The sequence below is a fragment of the Lagopus muta genome, chromosome 15 (assembly GCF_023343835.1).
Source record: "Lagopus muta isolate bLagMut1 chromosome 15, bLagMut1 primary, whole genome shotgun sequence".
Lineage (NCBI taxonomy): Eukaryota > Metazoa > Chordata > Aves > Galliformes > Phasianidae > Lagopus > Lagopus muta.
Window position 1 is genome coordinate 13,909,239 of NC_064447.1, and position 27,143 is coordinate 13,936,381.

At 39.8% G+C, this 27,143-nt stretch overlaps 1 protein-coding gene across 5 annotated transcripts in view; it reads right to left on the reverse strand.

Annotated features, from left to right (window-relative positions):
- The window catches only part of LOC125700751 (transformation/transcription domain associated protein), a 73,171-nt gene that overhangs the window by 10,142 nt on the left and 35,886 nt on the right, over positions 1–27,143 (reverse strand). For 3 of the 5 annotated variants that reach the window (XM_048961878.1, XM_048961876.1, XM_048961877.1), the window contains exons 46-65: positions 26,745–26,891; positions 25,539–25,741; positions 24,655–24,776; positions 23,611–23,824; positions 23,177–23,356; positions 22,695–22,841; positions 21,940–22,059; positions 21,372–21,659; positions 20,744–20,881; positions 20,275–20,387; positions 19,648–19,783; positions 16,411–16,602; positions 12,520–12,748; positions 12,042–12,307; positions 11,252–11,352; positions 8,422–8,623; positions 7,208–7,372; positions 5,574–5,664; positions 4,360–4,559; positions 3,601–3,862 (exon numbers count right to left, since the gene is read on the reverse strand). In XM_048961878.1, coding sequence (XP_048817835.1) covers positions 3,601–3,862; positions 4,360–4,559; positions 5,574–5,664; positions 7,208–7,372; positions 8,422–8,623; positions 11,252–11,352; positions 12,042–12,307; positions 12,520–12,748; positions 16,411–16,602; positions 19,648–19,783; positions 20,275–20,387; positions 20,744–20,881; positions 21,372–21,659; positions 21,940–22,059; positions 22,695–22,841; positions 23,177–23,356; positions 23,611–23,824; positions 24,655–24,776; positions 25,539–25,741; positions 26,745–26,891 — 3,516 coding nt within the window. The remainder of the gene's footprint in view (positions 1–3,600; positions 3,863–4,359; positions 4,560–5,573; positions 5,665–7,207; positions 7,373–8,421; positions 8,624–11,251; positions 11,353–12,041; positions 12,308–12,519; positions 12,749–16,410; positions 16,603–19,647; positions 19,784–20,274; positions 20,388–20,743; positions 20,882–21,371; positions 21,660–21,939; positions 22,060–22,694; positions 22,842–23,176; positions 23,357–23,610; positions 23,825–24,654; positions 24,777–25,538; positions 25,742–26,744; positions 26,892–27,143) is intronic. The other 2 variants (XM_048961880.1, XM_048961879.1) reach the window with 1 other exon arrangement.

A 27,143-nucleotide genomic window follows, 5' to 3' on the forward strand; every position in this document is an offset into this window, starting at 1 on the left:
AGAGACATGACAGGATTCTGCTTAAGAAAACCCACAAGCCAAGGGGCGTCATGCAAAGAGCCAGGACAGCCTCCAGGGCCCTGAGATATAAGCTGAACTCTGGAGAGAAGTTCAATCCCTTGTACATGTGATGGTGATGAAGATCCGAGCATAGTCCAAAAGCAAGAGCTGTCTATTATTATTCACTATGAAATTACTGTGTGCTTTCTGAAGGGGCCTTTTTAATCTCCTAAGAACTTTAGGACAGCAGCAAAAAGAAGAAAAAACTCGGTGACAGTTAGGAAAGGAATAAGTCAGCTCCAGAAAACCAAGACTAGGAAGACCAGACTGAGGTCAAATGAGATGCTAACCCCAGCCTCTTCATTTGCATTTTCTGCAGACTGTCCTAATACCTAAAAATTACAAGAGAAGTAAAGGAAGAGGTGTCTGAGCAGTGCTAGGCTTTCTCAGCAGAAAAGAGGTGGGGGGAACACCTCAAAGTAATGCTAGCACTTGAAAAGCTAATAGCAGAACGGTTCCATCTCCCTTTGCCCCACGCTTCGCAGTGACTGAGGACTTCAAGAAGCTTCCTTCTGAATGCAGCTTCCATTCACAGCAGAGAACTCTGCTAGGTGCCACAACTCCCAATAACACTATCCTGCCTCTTAAAAGACCTTTCAGTTTTCCACCTGTACACAGCTTGACTGGAGAGAGGGCAGCAGAAAGAAGCAGGGGTCCAACCTCTGAAATCTCATCTGCCCTCGACTGAAGAGTTGAGGCCATTTCTCTCCTCCCTTTGCTGCTGAGTGCTCTCAAGGGGAACATTTCTCTCTCTATGCCTTTTTTTTTCTTTTTTTTTTTTTTGTGCTCTTTGATGACAAAGGTTTGCAGAGAAGGATCAAAGGAACAAAGAACAGATGCTCAAAGAGCTATGAATTTGGAGCTCCAGAAAGAAAAAAAAAATCACAGCAAAACTTGGTTTTAAAATGCATAATGCTGGGACAGAAAAAGATGGCCTAGGAGAACTCCAGCAGTCCGGCTGGATGCTGACAACATCTTTCAACTACAAGAAACAGTGAAAAAGCCCCTGACAGCTCCTAACAGGTGAAGGTGCTCTGACAGCACTGGAGAAGATGACACAAGCACACAGAGCTGCACGTGCCTGCAACACAGCCACCAACATCCATTCATAACCACAGACATCATTTTTCTCCTAGGCAGCTGCTCAGCATGGATACCTGTGAAATGGAAGGCAACCTCTGCATTATCTGTCCACCATCTAAACACAGGCAGCACTGCGAATCACAAACACAAACCTTGAATCTGCAGTGTGACAAATGGACGCAGCATGCATGATTTACAGATGGTTTCTCATTACATTAAAACAGCTTTTGGAACATTCTGTGGGGTAATCAGTCGCATTCATTTAGTTATGTACTTTCCATTGTTACTGCAAACCTAATCAAAAATTTACTTTCATGTTCTACATAATGAATTAAATTGTAGAAATGCATAAACATATCGATCTGTTCAGTTTCATCCACTGTCCCGTGGTTCATTTATGAAATAAACAAACCAATTTAACAGATAGAATAAAATCAAACCCAGCACAAAGAGAGGTAAGTGTATTAATCCTGCAGACATTCATGTTTAATTATACCTGAAAAATGAAACGTGAAACCTTGAAAAACAAAAACAAAAAAACCCACAGAGTAATTACTTACTATTAAACTCAGGCTTCATAAGGAAGTGCTCCACATTCAATCATTCAATCACTGGCAATTGTTCTTATGTTCAGGCCTTTGTTTTTCTATATGTTGTTCCACATCATTCTTTGTAAAAGTTGTGCTTGGAAAGCACAGCTGAAAACTTTACATGCTATTTACACACAATAAAGATATGCAAACAGCACATAAAAACCAAAAATCCTATTCAATTTTATTTCTTTTTTTTTTTTTAAAAAATAAAAATGTATCTGAACAGCAATTAAACATTTTTAAGGGTTTTTTGTTGGTTGGTTTGTTTTACAAATGCTCTGAAGGAATCCTTCAGGTTTCGCAGGCATGAGCCAACTGCTGCTCTCAGCCTTCAGCTGTAAAACTCCTGAAACCACAGACCCCCCCACTCATATCTTAAAGGAAAGACATGAAAGCCAAGTACAGAAGACCTAAAGTAACTCAGAAGCACCCTAAGACTGAGCGTGCCAACATGGAGAGCAATGAAAAGCAGCTGGACTCCTACTGCAGTGCAGACATACAAAGCATTACTGAAAAACAAAAACAAGTCTAAACTTGTATTTAACGTATTTCATTTCCCTGTAAGCTTCAGTCAAAGACTCACAAAATGGTTCTGCTTTCACTTCCTTTCCCAGCAGCCTTCATCCATTAAAAATCTAATCATATGGTTCAGGACTTTCATTATCTGCTGTCATGCAACTGTTGTGCCTCAGAAAGGGCGCCATGCAGTGTATCATGTGCACGGGATATGTAGGTCATGTCTACAACTGAGCTGCTCTCACAAGATTCCCATCCTTCACCTATTTTCTCAACGTTAGCAGTAAAATGCTTGGGGAAAAAATAAAAAGAAGAAAAATAACAACAAAAAACCACTGGAAATCTACTTGTCAAACTCTGTAAACTCTCCACAACAGCATGGATCTCAAACAATTTCATGTTCAAGGAACTTCTCATAACTGAGAATTCTACACAGAACAGTCAGTCAACACAAGATTCACGTCTGCAGAGGCATCAGCTTGATGCAGAAAGGCTGTGATTTTTAAATCACTACAAAGCTAAAACTGAGTTCTAACTTATGCCAGAATCATCTGAGACAGAATCCCAGCAGGGGAAATTGAAAAGCAAATTCAGAAAAATATGAAAGCCCAGGTCTGCATAGGAATCCTATCTGTCCAGTTACAGGCAACTAATAACTTGGAGTTCTTAATTTCTGTCACATACAGCCACGTGGCCTTCACACTTCTCAGCAAATGCATCACTGCACCCTGCTGTACACAGACTTCTCTTGGAATTTTAAATCAACTTCAGATCATCTAACATGTATCACCACCGATAAAGCAAAAAGCTGCTTCTCTCAAGTGCCTTTTTTATTGGAGCTGATGAAAGTTATTGATTCAATTTACCTAACAATGATGTGAGTTTTTGTAATTGTTTTTTTCATAATCTAGTTATCCAAAACACCGGAACAATCTTAGTCATCAGAAGCCAATTGTTTTGAAAGACTCTACACAGTGTTGAGAACTGGGAGTCCTGCAGTAATAATTGCATTACATTCTAGCATTCAACATAAAACAGTCATCATTACTGCCTTCATCTAAAGCAGGCAGTCTGATCCCAATTGCAAAAAAAACTGCAGTGAATTCTAATCTAATTTATCTTTAAACACATATGATTTGACCACAGGTTTAGGTAATAGAAATACAATAATGTCCTCATTCCCTATGTTGTGGTCTGGTTTTCATCCGACAACGTATGGAGCAACAAAGATAATACAAACTACTCCAGGTTGTGCCAAATGGCAGGAAGAATAAAAAGGCAGAATGCTTTCAGAGTTGAGCTTTGTGGGGAAAATCTCCCAGGAGATGAAGGTTTTTTAAAAAATTACCTGTTGTGAATTGCCCTTTTAGCTTCTGGAAGACGGGATCCTGAGCCGTCGCCTGCGCTCTCCTGGCTAGCGACTCTGAGGCTGCACTGGAAAACATGGTGGACACATTGGACACGTTCTCAAGTCCTACTCCAAAAGTGCTCACTAACTTCTTGACGAAGTTTAGTGTATGGGGAGTGATTTTGGCATCTGAAACAGCTCCGCTTTTCTCAAAGGCAACTGAATAGCACTTCGCCAAGCCCTGCTGCAGTTGTCTAAGAACCTAAAGACAAAATAATGGTAACAGAAAGTCAGGAAGATCAGGTCTTCTGATGTGGTATAAGGAAACACTGTTAAGCCACTGCCAGGTAGATAGAACTGCGTGTACCACTTCGAGAGGCAAATAAGAGAAATGGAATAGCAAGTCCATCTGCTCTCTAAATCAAATTTGGACAATAATTACCACCTGTCACAGACTACCAGATCAAGAAGAAAACTGGTATCTGTGAAATTTAGTATAAGAGCATCATATTTCAGTTAAAGCAAAGCAACAGCTTAAATCCTAATGCTAGAGGCATTTGTCAATCTTTGGGAAACTCATATATTGCTTCCATAAATAACTAAGCTCTAAAAACTGCAATCAGAGCAGCCAGTTCTAGGAATACATCAGTTTTCTAATCAAAAATGTTTTACTGCTCAGAAGTAATCCTAGAGAAATATTTTGCAGCTAAGTTTTCCCTAGAGGATACATACATATGAAACCGTATAAAAGCCAAATACCTCTTCATGCCAATTCTCTCTGAACCAGACCATCTGATCTACAATGCCTTCCAGAGAAGACAGAAGAGTTGGGTGTAATTCTCGCTGCATGTGCATAATTCGGCTGCATCTCCACATTGGTGCCGTGGCTCTGATTGGCCCAGGATCTGAGGCAGAGTGGGACTGATTTCCAACTGAACTTGGCTGTTGTTGCCCAGAATCTGGAAAGCGGAAAAGTCAAATCAATACAAAAATTCAAGACTTTACTCTTTATAAACTTGAAACGCGTCTGCATGAAATGCATGGTTCTGTTTTTTGGATTGCCCACCGAGTTTCTGCAAATCTGTCGGTTAAGAAAGAAAACTGCTTGCAGTGCTGTTCAGCACTACAGACTTCTCAAAGCTAGAGCAATGTGAACCCTCAAAATCACACAGTGCTGGGTTTTACACTGCCAAATCAAGCTCTTCAACTAATGGACAATATTTCATACAGGAGCAAATTAAGCAAACACTGTACGTTTTGGCCTCCTCCGTTTTTTGGTGGGATCTCTTGCTCAACTGCAGGAATAAATACAACTGATGCCAACAACACATACTGCTGTACACTGTTACCCATTAGTAAAACTTATCTCCCGTGTTCCAACTCCAGTGCACGGAGTTTTGGTTTATCACATCATTTCCTGCTACTTCAAACATCATCATCATCTCCCAGTGATCAGAAACCTCATGTAACTCACCAGAGCAGTAATTTGTGGCAGAAATGAGAGGAAGATATGTTATCAGCTACCAATAAACGCATAAGTGGTGATGTCAAGAATTTGGCACAAAAATTTCTCTTGCTGGACACGAATGTAGTAAAGTATTATGGCATGTGAAAGTATCATCTTCCTCCTCTGAAGGAGGAACAAAGGAAGCATTTTTACTGCTCTTCCATATCTGAAATGCAAGACTTTTCTACCTAAAATCCAGTAAAGAGTGCATAATTTTGAATAATTACAGTTACATAATAATGAAGTTTAAACTCTTCTTGGTGAGCATGTTATTCAAGACAGATCCATACTTGAAGCTTCTGTGGACTTAATGCCATAGAAAAGAATTTCAATAAAGTTCATTGGAAATCTTTTCCTTGGCCTCTTTGCCGTGTTCCCTGGAGCAGCTATCTTCCCAGGCAAATCAGGGGCAGCTAAGAATAATGACCAGTTCAGGAACTCAAACAATTTCACATATCAGACTCACCGCTCTTGTAGCGCTCTCGCTGTTCTATCTTCAAGGTCAAATAGAGGGTTCTGATAGGGAAGTAGACAGCTTGCGGATAGACTCGTCCCACCTACATGGGGATGTAATGCACACATTTCTCACTTGAGGAATACTGACTACACATCAGACCAACACACACAGATTCTCTGTGTAAATGAGTGTAATTCAGTAATAATCCACTCCTTGTTTTAAATAACAGCTTATGGAAAACTAGGAAACTGAAGATCGTTGCAGTAACAGAAAACCAAAGAGGATGAAAAGGTGACTCCCTCCACACACTGTTAAGACATTACCTAAATAGTGCTTCCACATAAATCTGAAAATAGCATAATGCCAGTGTACCTGGGCCAGCTCACCGACCTTACTCACGTACATAATGGAAGGGAAACAGACATAATGACACCAGTTAGTCTTTAAATTAGGCCACAATTCCCAGTGAGCCCGATAGTAAGTGATAAGAAAGCCCATTAGAGAGTAACTTTACTCCAGCTAATTGCAGCATTTAATGTAAGGGGATACCAATTTCACCAAAAAAAGATGTTAGCTTCCATAATAAAACAATAATAAAAAAACGCTGAAGGAGATATTAACATCCAGCACCTCCTCTGAAATCTATAAATCTTTTCTATTAAAGGAAAGAAATGATGTGTCTAAGCACTACCCACAATGGAGCACATCTTAAGACATGATCAGAGACTCCTCCAGCCACAAATGCATTAAATCATGGATTTTTATCCCCTTTCTCCCCTCCAGATGGGCACAGCAAGCCTGACAAGCTTTGCAATGGCACTTCCAGGATCTGTGCATGCTAAAAAGAGAGCTGAAACTAAACCATGAGCAGTTCCATCCCTGAAAACATACCTGAGCCCTGTTCACATTAAGCAATAACAAAACAGTACGTAAAAATAATCTCCCTTAGTGTAAAGGCATGCTGTGAGCCAACTTTATGCTGAGACACAGGCAACCTTCTGTTCTGATCCTGTTTTAGAGCAGAGGGCAGTAAAACCTTAAAATTCCAAGGTAAGATTAATCAAAGCTCCTTTGTCTTTTCAGAGGTACAAACCGAGGAAGCCAGCTCCTTCACCTATCTCCTGAACACTGCCCTTACTTCTCCAGTCACTTGACATACTAAATTTTGAGTGTAAATTTACAGCACCTCTGAGAAGATTTCTGAGGGTAACAGTGTTAACTTTTAAATCTAAGTCTAAGAAAAAGAAGCTAAAAAAGTCTGCCCTTTACTCACTACTTACTCACTAGAGCTAGCAATTTTTTCCCTCTGCTCTTAACACAACAAACATTTAACTATACATTCCTAAATCTGCACTATTCTGTTCACAAAAATGTAATAAAGAGATTTCCAGAGGGAAATCTAAAACATGTTAAGCAAATATGGCATACAATTACACTAGGTTTAGTCTCATTAAGCATCACTCACTTTGAACTTAAAGTCATTCTGCTTCTAGGGAGAAATTAGCATTTATTAAATTAACAACAGTTGCAAGAAATAACGCTTTTTAAACTTTCCTAATTTGCTTTTAAAAATTGTTATATATCTCATCTTGAAGATAAAGATTACAGACAATAAAGAACTAGTGCTCATCTTCTGTAGCTACCTGGCTGATGAGGTTCAGAAGGAGTTTGCCCTCGGAGCCAACCAAGCATGTTAGCAGCTGTGGAATCCAGGCCAACCACTGGATGGGTGGGACACCAATGCAGTACTTGTCCACTGCATCTGCCAGTGTGTTCTTATCATCATCAAAACTCAGCAGCCACAGAACCTGAAACAGAGTTTCAAGCAGACAATCTCAGGGTTTGAACAAATTCAACACATCAATTGGATTATGCAGGGAAAAAAAACAGCATCCAGATAATTACTGATATGATACTGAAGTCCATTTATCTATCAAAGCCTACTTGGATACAGGAATGTATATTTATATACCTGGCCAGTGTAGGATTTTCCCCCAGAAATAAGATTAAAAGGATGTAAAAATAAACACATGTATATTTAATGGGTGTGGTGAAGGGGTTGGGGTGGAAACTGACACTGCCTATGAGTGTGATCTTCAGAGACATTAACCTGAATGTTCCTTCTTCTGTCTAACCCTAACAATACTTTTTTACCACCAAATTTCAATGGAAACATACCAAGCACTGCCTGCTTGTCCTAAGCACTCACAACTAACTGAAGCTGTATTTGTGGACTCAACAATACGACATTTAGCAGGAGAGTACAGCTCTAATAACTGTGTTTGTCTAACGAACTAAACAGAAAAAAAGCAATACAAAAAATTCTGAAAACGAAGCACTAATTTGTTCAGAAGTTTGCTGGGGAGAACAAAGATTAAACTAAAGACAGCTGACATCGTACCAGCAGTAACCCACAGTTCCTATTCCTGAGGGAGTCAGAAGGGCAATGCCTTCAAAACTAATCCCAGTTAGTAGCTGGAAGAGATATTTGAACAGAGCTGAAAAAGTGGGGAAAAAGCATTGTGAATTCTATGGCTTTGACATATGGCAAGGTATCTGACTGAACTATACAGCAGAAGGACACAGTAAGTCTTACATTAACTTAACAATCCTTAAGAGTTATGCAAGCAAGGATGTTACTTGTGCCCTTCCCTCCTGCTCCCCACAAAGAAGTTCCACACCCTAACATACATATCTACCTCCTAATGAAGAAAACAATCTATGATGACTTCCATGCAATGACTATGCAGCAACCATGCATACAGTTTCAGCCTCAAGTAAAGCTTTTAATCGGCACCTGGTATTTCTCCAGTCACAACAACTTGGGCATATGAATGTTCAAACATCAGAACCTTACCTTTGCTAAATATTTTCTTGATTTGCTCTCGTTCTGATGACGACACGCATGCAGATAGCAAGTAATTGCAGACACACCCAGATGAAGCTGACGTTCTTTCACAAAGATATTCTCCAGGTAATCACCCCACATTGCCCATGCCTTCACTAGGACATCGTGCATCTGTACAGCTGCAGAGAAAGCTTTGTTTGCCTCTTCAGACCTGCATGGTGACAAGAACGAATGTGAGTTTCACGCTAACAAAAAAATCCCTAAATCATGTAGCAGCTTTCTGATAGGGTACTCAATTATGTCCATAACATTGAACGGAATTTTCCCACTAAGTTCTCCAGGAAGGGCTTATGATTGCTTTCTCCTAGCTTTCCTTTATTTCAGCAGCTATGAAAGCATGGTTCATAATGGCAACAATTACGCAAATGTTTCAGATCCCCACGTACTCCCTGAAAAACTAAAAGTTCCAGTGCACTGCAACTGCAACACAAGCAACAGAATAAGACTCTGGGGAAGAAATGAATAATAAATGATTGCTCAAAAACACCAGAAGTAAGGAGGAGTGAGAAAAAGTAAAATTGAGAAGATAAGGCATGAGATATCTTTTGGTGGACTCCACCTTGCTGAACTTTCTCCCACCCAATCTCCAATTGATGCTACCTGGAACACATCAGCTCTTCACCCCCAAAGCTGAAAAGTTAAGAAGTCGGGGGAAAAAAAAAAAAGAAAAAAAAAACACAACAAAAGAAATCTAATCATACAATTCTTGGAGCCACAGAAACAACAAAGCAAAGTTTAGTAAGTGGGAAGTCCTCTCTGGGCTCCCTTGCGTTTGCATTTCATGATTTGGCATATTTCACCCCAATATACACACAGCCCTCAAACTTAGGCAATGTTTCAGCTATAAGGCTAAAGAATGAGAAAACTCACATGTACAACTGAAACAAACTTTTAAAGCATTTCAGGATTCCTATTTAATAGGAACCTTCTCTCTTTTAGAATAAGCATAGTAAGAAGCAGTACGAAAAGTAAAGTAATGCTTGTCCCTATTTTTAATATCAAAATATTGGCTTGAAGGGTTACAGTGAATTAAAATGATTAGCTATTGAGACAAAATGATAAGGAAGTAACTTGGTCAGTCAAACACATTCAGTGCGATGTTACACAAACACACCGCTTTCTTTTAGAAGCTTTCTGCACCTGATGCTGAAGGTTGGAAGCCTCGTAGCAAGGCAGCAGCCTGATAAATGACTTCATATGACTACTTCCTTTTCTAAAATCAGGACTTCTCAGCAGATCTTCTTTTCTACCTCTCTACTATCCATCATTCTTGACACCTGAAATGACTTCTTAAAAATGCTCTCTCCCACCTTGCTCAGCAAATGGGCAACACCAGAGGTGACCTGCAGCTTGCAATGTGCTTGGCACTCAGGTCAGCAGCAGTCATGCATTCTCAGCATCAAGACTGCCCATCTGCTCAAGAATAACCCTCCCAACATCCCAACTCCAGCTGCAGTGCCTGAAAATGCACATTTGGGTTGTTTTGCAAGGTTAAGATGCATGTTTTAAACAGAATCCCTTATCTGTTCCACCCTAAAGAAAGATGTGGGTACAGCTTTTGCTGTCTTTTAGTTCAACTGCATGAATTTTATTTATTTAAAGTGGGGTGGAGGAAAGGCAGACTTTTTCCCTTTACACCTCAACTGAACCTAAGCTCATTTATGACCATAAAAAAGCCCACTGCACTTTCCATTGAAGTAATTACATTCCACATATTTAAATTTCTCTCTTGTACCCACAGAAGATGCTCATTATTTTCTGACTTTAATTGCTATACGGGGTTGCAGTGTACAACTTAGAAGCTGATGGACTTCATTTTGAAAGTGTCTGCAATGCAGAGGCAAAAGGATGGTTCCATCTATATGCAACATTTAGCAATATGCCATTAAATACCACACACACAGAATAACACTGAGATCTGAAGGGCTGTTTTTAAGTATCACCCAATAAAATCTGACTGCTGAAATATTTTCTGTTGAATTAGAGAGATCCTCCTCAGTACAGTAAGATGCCTGCCAGCATTACAGTGAAAACACTGGACAGCTGGTGCTGTGAAAGTAAAGCTTACACTTCAGTGTTACATTTTTGTAAAGCAAGCCATCTCCAGAACACAAAACATCAATCTTTTCAGTCCCATCTTCAGTGAGTTTATGTAACATTTTGAACCACACAGCAGATCTTTCTATGGACTCTGAACTATTCCATCACATATTTTCCTTTCCCTTAACACACACATGCAGTGAACAACAAAACAGGGAAAAAAAAGAAATAAAGATGGAGGCTAGCTTTGTTTAGGTAGCTATAATCCTGTAGACAGAACAGGGCTTTATCCTTGGTTGTATATGTGATACTTACGCTGAGATTGTAATTGAAGTAGCTTCCTTTTGTCAACTATGCTAATGTATTGGTTTGTTAGATTGAGATATCAGTGAGACATCAGTCAGTCTAACTAAAGAGTCATAGAACCAGGAAAAAAATATCTTACACTGCAAAGCTTTGGATAAAAACATTCTCCCTGCCTCCTCCTTCTGCATATCTCTAAAAACAAACAGACAAACAATAATGGGTGTAATGGATTTGCTTCGAGTAGCTCTCGATATTAACAATCATTCCATCTTCAAACTGAAAAGGAACCACCACGTAAAAATTCTACTTCTGTATACAGCTGTGCCAAATTTTAGGCTGGGATGAACATAGGGAACAACTTTCCTGATCAAATACTGTGCTGAAATACTTCTCTCAGATGTGTGCTAACGCCTCCTCCAGCCAGCATACTTACTTGTTAATCTGTGCCAAGAACATTCCCTTCAGTGCATAGAACTCAGCAGTCATCTCCTTGGTGAAGTACTTCAGATTGGTCGATTCAATAACTTCAAGACCCTGTTAAGTGTAAGTGAAAAAAAGCCTTCTAAGATGGAGGCTTCTATTAAAATGAAAATACCATAAAAACCAGCCAAAACGTCCCCTTGAAATAGCTTGGATTTCTAACATTTTGGTTATTTCCCACTTATTTTTCATTTAAAAATAGTGTAGACTGACAATAACTTTAAGTTTCTGTTGGTCCAAGCAAAACTGATTGATGCAACAGACAACTCTCACCAGGTGATCAGTTATCTTTTCCATCTTTAAGTTTGCCTACCTTATAATTATGCATCAGAGTTTTCTGCCCACAATCACACTTTTGTTCCCTTCTTTTTAACTCATTTTCACTACAGTATGCCAGCAAACATCACTCATGAGCAAGCCACTCAAAAACCCTAACATGCCTTACAATTGCACGGTCCTATCGCAAATAACTGATTTTCGAAGTCCCTTCCATTTATCCACTTTGTAAGACTTCAAAATCCCTATTTCCACTTTGTATTTCTTAGTTTAACTTCTAGAACATTCAAGGGTCAAAGAGGACAATGCTTTTGTCCCTTACAGCCTTACTTAACCCTAGGCAGGTTATAACATGACAAGGAACTAGATCCTGTCCCATATACAGGCATTTATTTAAATCCATACATCCGACGGCCTTCATAACCTTCCAAGTTCTAATAACAACACCAGAGAAAAAGCTGCTGTACCTGCATGCATTCGTTTTTGCCCATAACTCCCGCCAGCTGAAGGTAACATTTAACTTGCTGGCGAATCTTCTGGAAGCAGTCCACGATGGGCACAGTTGGAATTGTATGAATACGACTCAGGATATCCAAAGCTACGTTGACCAGCCCTTGTTTTCGAGCTATCTTTCCATACTGGATAATTGCTGATGCAGAAGCATGAACTCCCAGCATCGCGTTATTGGAACTGGGATCATGCTGAGAACTGTTCTCGTATGCAGTTACAATGGCTAGAGACAAAACATGACATGTTGTCATTATAAATGAAACCATACATACAGCAAAAGCTCACACAACAGAACATATGAAATTACAACTCAATGGAATGCCTGAATGGAAACTAAATAAAAACAATCTTGTCCAAGCCAACAAAACTACTGCATATCTAAATAAAAAGAATACAAAGAACTTATTTCAAACAATGTGTTGTCTGGAAAATTACATGATGAAGGCATGCTGGACCAGGCAGTTTTACCCTGGTAATGATGCTGTCTCCACATGAAAATGCTGCTCCAGTGGGATAAATCATCTGACACAATAGGTAACCTGTTCCTCCATGTCTTTACAACAGTCTTCATATCATGCAAGCTGTTGTTCCTCCCTAGATTAGTCGGCTGCAGTCCTGCATTTATTTGGGCTGCTTCTTGAAGTTCAATTATCTGCTGTGCTGCCTAGAAAACAGTAAACAATATAAATCATCCTAAAACATTGTACAGTAAACTGGCCAAGATCCATCTGATCAGTTCACCTTTAACTCATCAAGTAAAGAAGCAGCTATGCTGCCTGGGGACCTGTCCATTAATTGCACAAACAACCAATAGCCAATACTTATCAAAGCAGAAAAGGAAAAGACAGCCAAAAACCACCTGCTTCAGCTATGAACAGAAATGTTACATCCAACTGCTGATCATCGGAACAGAATTGCTATCACCAGGTACTAGTACTAAGAAACAAACAACCCAGTTGTTTTACAAAGTACACAAAGGTGCCATAAATTTTCTTCCTGAATACTTGCAAAAAGGTCACTGCCTAAATTCGGGCTCCATGCATCTCTGAACCCATCACTGTAAGAGATTCCCCCAGGAACCTCAACATGGAGAAGTTACTTAGGTTAAAAATGGCTTGGTTTGTTTTTTTTATAGTGACATTGCAATCCTCAGGTTAATGAAAGGAACAAACAAGAGATGGCAGCAGTCTGAATCCTGCTAAAGGCAGCAGACATTCTGCTAAACTTCAACAACCCCAAGAAAGGCCCACAAACTTTAATGGAACTTAATTATCCGTAGTACAATAAAACCAATGTAGTATTCTCTAAGCTACCTCTTGGCAGATAGCAGTTGTATTCATTGTTAATCAACCAAATAAGATAACTACTTAAAAAAAAAAAGCCATCTAAATTTACCCAGTGAAATCTCTTGAAACAAAATAAATTAAGCAAAGTAATATTTTCCTACAATCATCTCAGTATCAGCTCTCACAACAGCTTAACCTTCATCCTACACCCATTCATCACATAAATTTAATTTTCTCACAGGTATTTAATCACATACTATCTGATATTATAAAAAAAAAAGTAATTACTGCAGTGCAAATTCATGGCTGCATTTGTACCTCTGTCACTCACTGCCTAATTTATCATTTCTTCATGAGGGACGTCCCCACATTAGCTGATTCTAAACGCTTGTTTTAATTGATATCTGAAAGCATTTAAATTATTTAGCAATCCTAGTCCTTTCATGCTACAAATGCCACACATCCAGGGGAGAAAAACTGGAAATATCAGAGAAAACTTATGAGGAAGTTCTGCGAGCATCAACCCATGAAGAAATGCATCCCCTGACACCAGATCTCAGATCGCACTGCACTCCGATATTCCAGAATTCCCCCCTTGCAGACAAAAGGGGGAATTGCAGTGAGCACTGACCTGCCTCAGCTGCCCAGCGACCAGAACGCCTCAAGAGGAGTGCAGCCCTTCCAACCATGGCAGACCGCTGGCACAGCACACACTGCGTGTGAAGGTGAGCCCAAACCCCACCTCCAACCCCCAGGTGCTGCTGCACAGCACAGGACATTCACTTTCAAGAAGCTTCTGGAAGCATTTCGAGGCCAAATCGCATTTTTTTTAAGATGAGTTTGGACACCTGCTTCCATTCAGTTTTGCCTGGCAATGACATCTACTCTCAAAAGTCCGCCTCTTGCGGTTCTGAATTACTTACATAATTAAATCCAAGGCAAGCTAAAGGTGTTGACATTTCACACATTTTAAAGGGAAGCAGAAGTCCGTTTTTGTAACAGAGAAATGTGTGAAAGTTGTGAAGGACACAAGCCATACATTCTTCACACATTACACGTGTTATTTCATCTCGTATAATAAATAAGCTGCATCATCTGTGTGATCAAAGTTGTGCCAGCTGCTTCACAAAACACTCCTGCAAGTCTCAAGATCTTCCAAGCTTTTCCTGCCAGGATGAGAACCAAGTCTTTTCTCCTGACTTTCTAAGTGGATTCTCAGTAACACCTGTGTTAAGAAGCAGGACTAAACACACAGAATTTGAACATCTGTAGTAAACTACATTGCCAATTTGCCTGAAGAGTTAAGATTGAAAGCAAAAATTAACATCTATCTGGTGCACAGTGTCTGCAAACCAATTTACACGTAAATGCTGGGAAAAGTACATTATTTGTCTTGTAACATTTAATAATTAGGTCTAAAATATGGTAAAAACAAGCACTAAGGACCTGTTCAGCAAGGATGAAAGAAAAGACATCTTCTACTTCCCTTATTCCAATAATAATTCCTCAGAGAAACAGAACATAGCACATCCTCTTATGAGAGAAAAACGTTTTTTAGGACTCAGAAGTAGCCAACCAGCTCTGCCTTCCCATAGAAATGGATGACAGAGCTAAGAAAAAAGTAAAAAATGGCACACACACAAAAAATGTTAGCTTTGCCCATCCTCTCTGTACAAACTGAGTTACTCAACTGGAAAGTTACTCATCCTTTCTAAGTCGAGGATTCCAGTACGCACACAAGGCTTTCTTTGAACATCAGTGCTGGAAAAGATCCAGTGCAACACAGCGCAGTCATTTTATAGACTACTATGAAGTTCAAGTTACAAACTTCTATTCTAAATAATCCTCAAAGCAGCTAGTAGAGATGAGCCAGTACTGTGCTCTGCGTGCTTTTTGTGTTGCTGTTCAGTTTCATTACAGTTTCTTTTCAAAGTTCTTGTAACTCAGAACTAACAGACTGCCTCTCGTTTACTCTGAGCAGCTCACAGCTTCACTGTCAGAACGCCGCCCTGACTTCATGATTAAGCTCCTCTCAACCCTTCACGCTTGCTTTGCCCATTTTTCTTGCCCAGAAAACATACAGATCTCTTTCAGATCCCAAAGTAAGGCCACAGGGCTCCAACCTCTTCTGATGTAAGCGATCTGTTCCTTCTCAATTCAGCAAAATGCCCCTGACAAAGGTTACTGCTGTCTCAAGTCTTCCAGCTGACTTACTCTCACAAGTGCTCTGTAACATATTGGAATTAAAATGAGCCAATTAGTTGGAAGCAGTAACCTTTTCAATCAGCACAGCTAAATTTGGAAGGTATGCACCCACACGCAGACAAGGGGAATTACTGGAATATGGTCTCCCACTCAGACCAAAGACATTTTCTTTCCTGCAGCTGGCATCAGATGGGATGCAGGGAGCAGTGACCCCAAAGCCCTCCCATCTGTGAAGCAAGACATTAGGAATTCTTTTTACAACTCACTGCAAAGATTTTAAGGCAATACCAGACAGAGCCTGCCAAATGACCTAGCCAGGCATTCCATAAAGCTGAAGACCAATGCTTGAAGCTCTGCAATACACATTAGTTCATCTGGTACAATCCACACTCTCTTCCTCTCCATGTCTAATCAGAAGTATCACGTAATTCAGAGATGAGACTCCTTCCTAATGCCATCCCCTGCTGCTTTACTTTGGAAGATACTTCAACATTCCCACAAGTATTATAATATAACACTATACCTTACTCCAAATGGAACACAGTTTAGAAGCCATTAAACAGTCAAGCACTCCAAGTGCTGCAGTGCCCATAAAGAAGGCTGAGTCATTTGTCAGTTTTTAAATAGACACATCAATACACCACAAACGGAACCCATTCAGGAGAACCATAAACTTCCCAAGTAATCCCCCTCAATATATACACATTCTGCAATCTTAACAAAGATAACTAGGAGAAGCCAATCAGTATGAGACAGCAAAATATTTTATACCCGCAGTTGCCACCTGAAGCCTGCTATCAGCACATAACTGATAACACAAGCTTTCTGTTCTTACTTGGAGGAGGGGAGTGTGAACATGGGACACCACGTGGGGAAGCCTTCTCCACTCCCGAATGGCCAGGCTGCTCGCCATCTCCACCAGGCGCTCAATGAAGTTCAGCTGCTGCTCCTCAGGGTGGCAGATTGCTAAGTATCCTCTGTACATGTTCACTTTCCAAGCCATTTCTTTTGGACAACTCAACTCCACCTGGTAAGGAAATGGAAAAAGGTCTGGCAAAGATTACTCATGCTTAAACACAGACTTTTCTGATGCATTTTCTAAAGGCTTCTTGAACACTCGGGTTCCTTATTTTGTTTAGAAAACTGCCTAATTTCTACAAATCTCAGACTAAATTACCACAGTTTGTCGTAAGAGGGGCTCAGGCTCTACCAGTCATTGGTGAGGGAAGGCTAGCAAAGAAATTGCCAGCTCAGCACAAGAGCAGAGGTGCTGCACACAACCTGCTCAGGGCATGCTGCTGGGCAGCCGAGGTGCAGCTGAGACAGCTGGGAAGCTGACAGCAGTCCTGCAAGAGGAGCACGAAGCTCTCTGCCAACCAGTTCATCCTGCAAGAAAATGAGTGCTTCTCAGCAGAGTCTACTGCCTCCAAAATGCTTCAGGGGCTCCAGAACAAGAACATTAGCTTCTCACTTAGAAGCATACCATCACTATCTGACAGCATATTATGCCAGCATTACAATTCCCAACTGTCTGCTAAGTTTATCAGAATAAACAGCTGATTTTTCTTTTTAAATCATCTACACACTGCCTTCCCATCACATCAAAACCATTTCTAAATTCAGGTGCACAGTCAGGTGGCAGTACTAAAATGATTAAAATAATTTTAAACTATTTTCTTAAAAATCTCAGACCAGCAAAAAAAACCAGCAACTAAAAATGGCAAAGCACTTGAATTGCCTAGCAAGGAAATCCTGATTTTACAGAAATCCCTCCACATTACCTTCCTGTTGATGCACTGCACCTTAACCATTACAACTGTTATTTCTGCTTATCCCCAATTGGCTTTTACGCCTCAGACTGCAAAGAGAAACTGCCAGGTACCAACCTTACACAGTGAAAATCATCTCTTTTTTATTACGTTATCTACTGGATCATTAAACACAACGGCAATGTGAGCACATGGAAATGAGTCTTGGGTCCTATCAAAGGCCACATGGTATTTTAATAGCTCAGCTTAAATAGGCAGATTATTTAAAGCGTTCCACTAAGATTTATGAAAGCTGATACATATTTACCATCTTCTCTGACCCTCTTCTGACCCAAGGATCACTGCAGAGATTCACATAATAGTACATTTAACATCAGTTTTTCAAAGTGGAGTTGTAAAGAACAGCCACAGAATACCATCAGAATTGGAGCAGTGAGTATAGCAGCAAATCAACAACTTTTCACATCCTAATATTTATACAAACATGTGTCCTGATGCATCTTTTAAGGAAATCCAAGTGAAGCCACAGAGGCTCCATTTACGGCTTCAGCAGCACCTCCTCCAGAGTCAATCAGTGAAGATCCCATTACTGAAAATACCTCGTTTGCTATAACTGCCACTACAGCACATCAGCAGCTACTTGTGCTTGTCACTTCCTCTCAAATCTATTTCCAAAACCAGACCCTGTCAGACGTCATCTATTTCATTCTGGTCGAACTCAGGCTTCAAGATACACCGTACAATAGAGTTCTTATTTTAGGCTTCAAAGGTTTTTCAAATAACAGTTCCTATAATTACTCGGTAGAGTTGCATACTTACACCTAAAATAGCAATTTTTTAAAAGGAGCAAAAGAAGTTAATTAAAATGCAAATATCACCCATTAGATCATTTCTGCAGCTGCAGTACAACTTGCTACTTATGCATTTGGCTCCATGTGAACTGATAAATGCTAAAATGCATCCTAAGAGGCAACTGCTTCATTCCAACCATCAGTACTGCAAGCGTGGGAAAATTCAATTTCAAACGCTGTAATGGTTGGACACCCTTAATTTAGGTTCCAAAAAAAGCACTGCCTTAAATTAATTAAACAGCTTTTCCAGTTTTCACTGTTCAGTCTTTAAAGCAAAACAGACTGACTGCACGTACCTATATAACCAGCACTGCAAAGGAATAAATATACCATTAAAAAAATGTAACTGGAATTTTCAGTTTCATTTAGAAGAAAGGAAAGGGAAAAGCACAATTGGGTATATCTATCATGGGAGAATAAGTTGTCACAATGAATTTAATGCAGAATTCTCACCCTTCAGGTTTCAGTACTACATCTGATCTGTGTTTCTGCCTTAACTAACCACAGGCAAACAACTCTACTATGAGAAGCAGGCCTGATATCTTACAACAGCTTCAGGAACTGATTCTCACAGGATGGACACAAAACTGTGGGGAAAAGATGCCTAAGATGGTAAGGATGAATTTATCTAAAGATGGTTTTTCCCCCTCCCCTCCCCCACCTTTTGCATGTGGAAGAACTCCCAATTTGATCTCAGAAAAAATTATCTACCTGTGTGATTTCTGTGGCATCTTCTCAGAAATCATGGACATCCCAAGCATGTTTCCCTGGCCACTTAAACTTCATTTACACACACACACACAGAAAAATATGTTTATGGATACTTGGAAAGAAAAAAGAATTTGGAGATTTTCATCTTTCGAAATCTTATTTTACACTGTGTGCCTCCTGCCTTCAAACCTTGCTGTGACAGGCAGAACTTCATGGAGCACTCATTCCTTAGGCAACAGACTCATTCTCCAGGCACACAGATGCACTGAATGCAGAGTCTCATGAGTAAAATCCAGGAAAGGACAAAGGGAAGGTTAAATGTTTTACAAATGCATGTTGTTCAGCAAAATGAATTACAAGCAGAATACAATAATGAGCTCCATAATGAATCAGGAAGGTCAACAGCAGGGAAGTACAAACAATGAATTCTATCCCTTACCAAATGAGGAAGACAACTGCTCCACCTGCTACACACAAGTTCCTTAGCTTCAAACAAAAGCTACACAGTGCTATTTTCTAAAACAGTATGTAACAAGAAGAGCACATCTCTTCTTCAGATGAAAAGCATGTCCAGAAGGCCTGGGCACATCAACCCCTGGGATGCCAGCACCCTACCAGACAAGGTAGCCTGATCTACTTGGGCCTGCTCTGAATGGATCTCTGTTCCCTTCCAATTCAAAGCGGTCTGTGGTTCAATAAGCCCTCTATTAAACTAAACGTGAACAGAAAGCCCTCACTCACCTGCACCAGAGCCTCCTTCATAGCAGTCCAGTTTGAGACCCTCCATGCACATTCCAGTACCAGGTAAGGATTTATATGGCCTTTTGACTGCCCATATTCCGTCAAAGGTTCCCACTGGTTCAATTCTTTGGAGCAACTAAGAAAATCAAAACCACTGTAAGTTTATTCACCAATAATAATAATAATAGTAATCATCATCATCATCATCATCATCAATAAAAGCATCTTTAAGTTTTGTATTATATTACCAACATATTTGTTTCTCCGTGAACTGCTCTGCAAGCACTGCAGATATTTTATCCAGGTGGGAGGATTTACTACCAGTTATGTGAGCAGACAAAGGCTGCATTTTCTGTCTACTATAACAACAGTTTTAAACAGGAAACACAAATTTTAGTTCTAGTCTGATTCCACCAATATCAAATTAGATTTTTACCAATCTTCACACATGTAAGTTACAAGGGTCTCGTAAGGGAGTATAAAAGTATAAAAGCAGGTTGGTTTTTTTTCCCCCTTAACTGTATTTTAAAAAGTCTGAGTGAAGTGTATTCCAGCAACTAAAGCTTTAAACCAGCTGGGTATCCTCCATTGCAGAGTAGCAGTGCTTCGTCAGCTTTGAAGTCTTACCGAATCCAGTGATCCTCCCAGAGCTGATACTCAGGAAAGATGGAAGGGGAAGCATTGTTCCGTTCGTGTTCTTTTTTAGCCTTTTCCATTGCCTTTTCATAAGTTTCTTGTGCCTAAATAAAATTCATAGTGATTCATTTCTCTATTTGCTATACACACATTAGCTCAATATTTACTTCAAGAAAAAAAAAAGTGCACTTTAAACAGAAAGGAAAACCATGAGCAGCTTGTTTCTGAAAAAGTCATTATTTTGTAGCTTTACAAATGTGATGAAAGCTGATACTCAAAAAACTTACCTCATCTAGGTATCACATGGCCTTCAACTATTAATTTAACCAGAAGAGAAGCTCTACTTCTTATTTCAGATAACTGAAGTTTCCTACATTCCTACTCAGTTTATTTTCCCTCTGCCCATAACACTCATCCTAACAGCAGAACTTTCCAGCTGTCTCCAGTACCAAGAGCATACCTGTTCAAAGAAGCCATGCTGCTCATAGGCGATAGCCGTTGCCGTCTCTGGGAACTTGCAGCGTTTCTGCCACAGTCCAGCCCACATGTCCTCCTCTTGCAACAACGAGTAGAGCTCAGCAAGGGAATCCAGTATTTCCTAGAACATTAAGCACATGTTCCTCTGCAGTCTTTACAGACAACTCAGTTTTATTCAGCTAATAACTTCCTAAGGTCATGTACCAGCAGACACGACTTGTTAGGGAAAGCATACTCCCTTTGGGGGAGACTGAGGCAGCAGACACTTCCACATGAGATTTAAGGTAAGGAGCACAAAGGGGCTGATCTAGTTTTACAGTGCTGCAGAGAAATACTTGCAAAAGTGGAGTGGAAAGAAGAGAAAAATCAGGAGAAAAATACAGGAATTTCAAAGCCAGTAGAAAGAAAGGCACGAGAAGCAGGCAAGATGCAAAGTGATCAACATTGCAAACCTGTTCAAAACACCCAGGGCCAAGAATTTCTTAGCTGAACTAAAAGTGAACACTATTTCAACAAGTTTCTAAATACAAAGATTTCTAAAGCAGGGCTGCTGCACTGTCACCACGTTTTTCTCTCCACGTTTCACAAGGTATGTCAGTGTAACACCTTACCTGCTGAGGAGGAGTTATGCTCTCCTGCTCATAAAATTCCGTTGTCTGTTTGGGCTTAATTTGTAAGCTCAGCCCTTTCTCAAACGCTTGATGTTCCAGCATCAGTGTAGAACGAAACCAGAGGTTGTGAGTTTTCCCCAGGTACTTCAGGACACACGGCCGGATGGGAATAGGAGGCACGCACTGAGACATGGCTTCCACAAAGCAGTTCAGTGCGCTCGGCTGGCAATCACGCTGCACTTGATGGCTGCCACTGCACAAGAAAGGACTTATTTCACCTGCTAGAGCCTGGAAGGAGAAATAAGGACAGACAAAACTTAATGAAGAATTAAATATTATAGAATTCAGATTCAAAGCGTTGTTAACACAGCATCATTTGATGTGTCCTTCTCTTAGTAAAAGGAAGGGCCCTGCTGCTTTTAAATGACGTATTGATGGAGACAGACAGCTTTAAGCAGACACACAAAATGGCAAACTTCTCAAAGCAACTGAAAAAGCCAGTTACTATGCATTTTCCTGGAGCACCGGTCGTTTACAACACAGTTTATTACAAGAGAGAGATTCTCACATGTTGTTGTCTGTCAGACAAGATCTTCCAGAGTCGTGAGAAAAGCTGGATCCAAGTCTTCTCTGCTAATGGTGTAGAAATATGACATAACTGAACAAAGGCACTCAGCAGTGCTCCAGTCTAGAAAAGAAAGAAAATTAACAGCACTGAAAAACAGTTCAGTTGTATAGTGTTTGAGCTGTCACATAAATGCCTTTTCCAACATACCAACATGTTTCTTTCAGCAATGAAAATTACAGTAAAAATAATTTAAATGCTATTTTCATGTTGATCAAGACTTTGCTTCATCACTGTAACTATTTAAAAAAGAAAAAAGGAAGGAAAAAGGAAAAAAGTTGACAACTATTTGGTAACAGAAATGATAGAGTTACTTGTTTAGAACTGTTACCACTGTGAAAATTACTTCAAAATAACTTTCAGCTGAAATTACCTTCTTACAAATTATTTAAACACAAGATGCCACTACACTTAACAACTTTGTGCTCTGTCTTTGCCATCACCATTTTCTTAGCTGTTGAAATATAGCAGGAAGAAATTTCATCTTTGTAAGAGAGGGGTGCAGCAGCCAGTAGTAATTAAGCAAACGCTTACAGATTTTTTAAGCGACACAATTAAGAAATCACATCAGATTCTACGACTTTTCCATATAAAAAAATAAGCTTAAAAACAATACCCAGAAACAGAAGATAAGAAGGACAGCCAGGAGATTTCAGTATCAAAACGATTCATCAGGAAAGCAACTACAGAGAACCGACCTTCACCTCACGAAGAGAGTCGAGAAATTTGTCGTGCCGGTTGGTCAGCATGTGCAGCTGATTTCCAATGTCCTTCTCAGAAAGTTCCTTAGTTTTGGGTGTGCTGGTCTGATCTCCTGGCGCCAATTCAATGTCAATTTCCACATCCTACACAGAAGCAGACAACTCAAAGCACGAAGGTATTTTATAACTACTTTTACTTTCTGTCCCTATACAAAGTACTCTTCCAATCAACTTATTCTGGGTCTCCAGTTATTTGTTCAGGTTCAGAAGTGGAACTGCTAGAGTGCTGCATTAAGGAAGGGCTAAATGAATGATACAAGTTCTGAGGAACAGGTTAAAACAGTGCACCACAAACAAGGTACAGAGAACAGGCTCTGCACGTCATCTTTGGGGCACATTCTCCAAATCTTCTGGATGTGAAACAAGGAAGAGATTTCTTCATTAAGTTACATTTTCCCACGATGTTTTCTGCAAATTACCTCCTCTTTGGATTCACTGTTCTCCCTTTCCCGAGGCTCTTGTTTGACGTGGGTTACCATAGCAAATGCTGCTCTATCGTGACTGTCAGCCAGGTTGATAACATTGGTGATGGAGGGCAACATTGCACCCTGACAACTCGTCCCGATCGTAGTATTTCTCTCACAGACAGCCAACAGGAGCTAAGACATCAAAAAGCAAAGATGCTTTTGAAACAGACATTTTACTGCAGTACTTCTAAGGGAATCGCTCTACAGCTTCATACCTATCAGCAAGAGTTGTAATGAGTCCAAGGCATACCTGTCACATTTGTTCAATAAATACAATAAATACATCTTTACTTCATTGACATCAATTTGAAGCTGATGGCCGTGCCATCGAGACCGACGTATTTCTAGAATTCTAACTGCATTCCTGAGAAGAGTAATTTCCCTACCTCAATGCACTGTTTTATCCAGAAGTGATTTCCCATTGCTTCCCAGTTTTGAGAGCAGGTCACATACAGCAGACGCTCATAAACACGGCGCTTCATAGAATTGTCAAAGACCTCAAAAAATTTGGCTCGTATCAGTGGCTGGGCGCAGCGCAGACCGGAGAGAAATGCTGGCTCAAGCTTAGCAGTAAGTTCACTCCCAGAAAGATTCTCATCCCTAAAAGAAATACAAGGGAAATTACAGGTATTAGAAAGAGAAGCCTTCCATTTTTTGCAGATAACATACAAAAATCAAGGGAGGTGATGGTATACGGAAGGGTGGCATGCATCCAGGTGTGGTGTTTCGAGGGAAGCAGCAAAGAAAACATTGCTGCCTGATAGAAAACCAGCCCTGAATTATCACAAACTCTTCTAGGATAAAATTCCAATCACTCAAATTGTGAAATAGTATCAACTTTGGCCACATCTGTACCTGTCTGAAATGCAAAGTAACACTCATTGATAAGAATTTGAGTACACCACAGCTTTGCACATTAACCAGTAAACAGAATGGCAGCAAACAGCTGAAATAACATGAACCATTAGAACAAAATAACACAGCTGGCACTTCTTGAATGCTACTGTTCTAATTCTTTTATCACATTACAGAGCCCAATTGCTTAGCTTGCTAAGAAAATCTCCTGAGAGTGCATTTTACAATACATTTCTAAGAAGAACAATTTTAATACTCTATTGATATAAAAGCAGAGACAGAATTTAGCTTTCACCACAGCATTAAATGTACAAGCAGCTACAAGTACACCCTAACACCTTGGTAGAGGGGGTATTTTGGCAGATCTGAACACAAAACCCTTTCTAAGTATCATCTATTTCAAAACTTCCTACAGTAAATATGTCTTGTGGTTCCAAAAACATGAACTGATTCTGAATCATAGAAAAAAATCGTTTAATTCAAACCTAAAGAGATTGATGGTATGTTATAAAGGTCACCTACAGTACAAATTATGAACCAATAAGCTGAAATAAATGATTAATTGCCATAATTACCTATAGACATAGTTAACAAGGTCTAAGAACTGGGCATTCAATTCAAGGTCTTCTGGAAAACGCTTTTCAATGTAAGTCATCATTTTCACCAGTAAAATGGACTTCTCCCGGAGAGTAGGTGTCTGTTAAAGGAAGCCATGATTAATTTTGTCAGTTCACCTTAAAACATGCACGGAACTGGCATATTCTAAGTACATCTCAGCTACCATTTTTAATCACTCTTTCACTCTGAAGTACTGAAAGGTAGCTTGCTAGAAGGTCACCATTCTTAAAAAGAAAAGACACACATTTATCCTTCCAACATAAGCTAGAGAATTTCAGAATTATAGCTAAGTCACAGAATCATAGAACTGAAGAGGTTGGAAGGGACCTCTGGAGATCACCAAGTCCAACCCCCTGCTGAAGCAGATTCCCTACAGCAGGCAGAAGTAGGTTCAAGTGTTTAGATGGTCACAAAAATCTAATGTATATCTTTAAAAATGTAGGTCCCTTTATAAAGCACTGGACTGTCAAGTGCTCAATTCTAACTGATACACAACACAGCCAGTTGAGGAGGTTGCAAAATGTTACAAGAATAACATGACTTAAACCAGCATTAGAGGCACCCTCCTCCTGAGGGATTCTCTATCCAAGTTGATGTGAAACATTTTAAGCCTTTATTTAAACCACATTCAAGGCAGAACGCCTAACAGAAGTCTGTGACACACTGAACATCTTTAACTCCTGTTATTTTCACATGGGATACAAAATATTCAGAACCTCACAGAGGGTACATTAGCTTATGTAACAGGTCCTTGCAATCCTCCCTGCCAACACTTGATGAATTATAACATGCACGTATTCAGTATTTGAGCACGGCCATGATTTTCTCCTTCCCAATTTACCTGATTAGCTGCCATTGGGGAATTGTTCTTCACCCACTCTTCAACAATTTTTACCACTGCACGAAGAATTTTTGCATCAGTAGACTTTTCAATTAGAGATGTTAGAATGGCTTGTATAAAATTTTTCCTCATTTCCATGCTCATCACAGCCAGGCGAGTTTTTACAAGATCCAGGCTCAGCATTACCAGTTCACTTGTACCTGCTGTGAATGCAAAAAACCATTACAATTGCACATACATGCCTGAAATGCCTAGCAAAAACATCTCCAAGATAAGCCACTGTAATTTCAAAAGTGGCAAGAAATAAAATCTATTGCCTGGACATAGATCTCTGGAAATAGAAATAATATTTTCAGTTATCACTTTCCAATCTTAAGCAACCAGGAACACAGAGTTGTTCATTAGTAAATAAATAAACAGAAATCACCCACTTAGAACCCAAAGGACAGGTCTGTGAGGCTTCATGTCCATAAAGCTTTGCTGAAAGTTGTTACAGAACTCCAATACCTAAACACTGCAACTAAACTTGTGAAAGAAATGCTCAATGATGCAGCATACCCATCTGGTTCTGTTAATTTCCTGCACTTCTTATCAGTCAACTTTAATAATTTTCTCGTTGTTTCCCACCGTCAGAAAAATTTGCAAGGTTTAAATCTACTTGACTAGATATAGTATGGAAATGTAATGGCTGCATTTCTTCAGAATTATTTTCTTCAGTAGCTTATTCATTCATAAATAACAGCATTCTCTACTAGTTCCTTCCATAGGAACATCTAAGTTTTTCAATGGCTCACGACATAATTCATTTGATGATAGAACTGTATAGACTGAAAAAGATGCTATTTCAGGATAGAAACAAAGACATCAGCTTCAGCAAATTTATTTCACAATCAGTGCCTCTGTTGCTTGTCAGCCTCCCTCCCTTGAGTACCATCAACTCTGGAAAAATTTCACTATTTTTATACATATGCCACGGCTCAAGTATTCACAAACCACTCATTGCAGCTCGTGTCTTAAGCTGGCATAGGAACTCAAAGTGCATTTTTATCCTTCAGTACTTCAGCAATATTTATCACTAATTCTCTTGTCATTTTAAAGATGGACAGAAAACTCTGCCAAGTCATTTGAATCCCCTTAGGATTAAGAGATTTTAATGCTTTACAATGTTCCTAATCTCTAACATCGTTGAACTATGTAATGCAATACCTGTGTTTGTTTCTGCTGCTCCTGCTGTAGCCTGTGGGTTTAAGTGTTCCCTGACCATCTTCTGCAGAGATCGCATGAAAACCGAAATCAATCTGTCAATATAGCTGGGATTGTTACTGCAGGCAGATTTCAGAATCATTAAAGTACCTATTGATGAGAACAAAAGTAACGGAAGCAAAACTTTAATTGAGCATAATATGAGTGAGAGGCTTTCAGTGCAGACTGCTCTTTCTGATAGAGAACATGGGAAGTGTTCTGGCTGTGCTATCGTGGAAAGGAGTGGGACATCCAACCTATAAATTCCAGACTGATGAAATGAACACTACAGAACAGCCAGTTTTGGCACGCTTTGGGAACGCATGAAATGTAGCACACAAAGCTTCTTAAACACAGAATTAA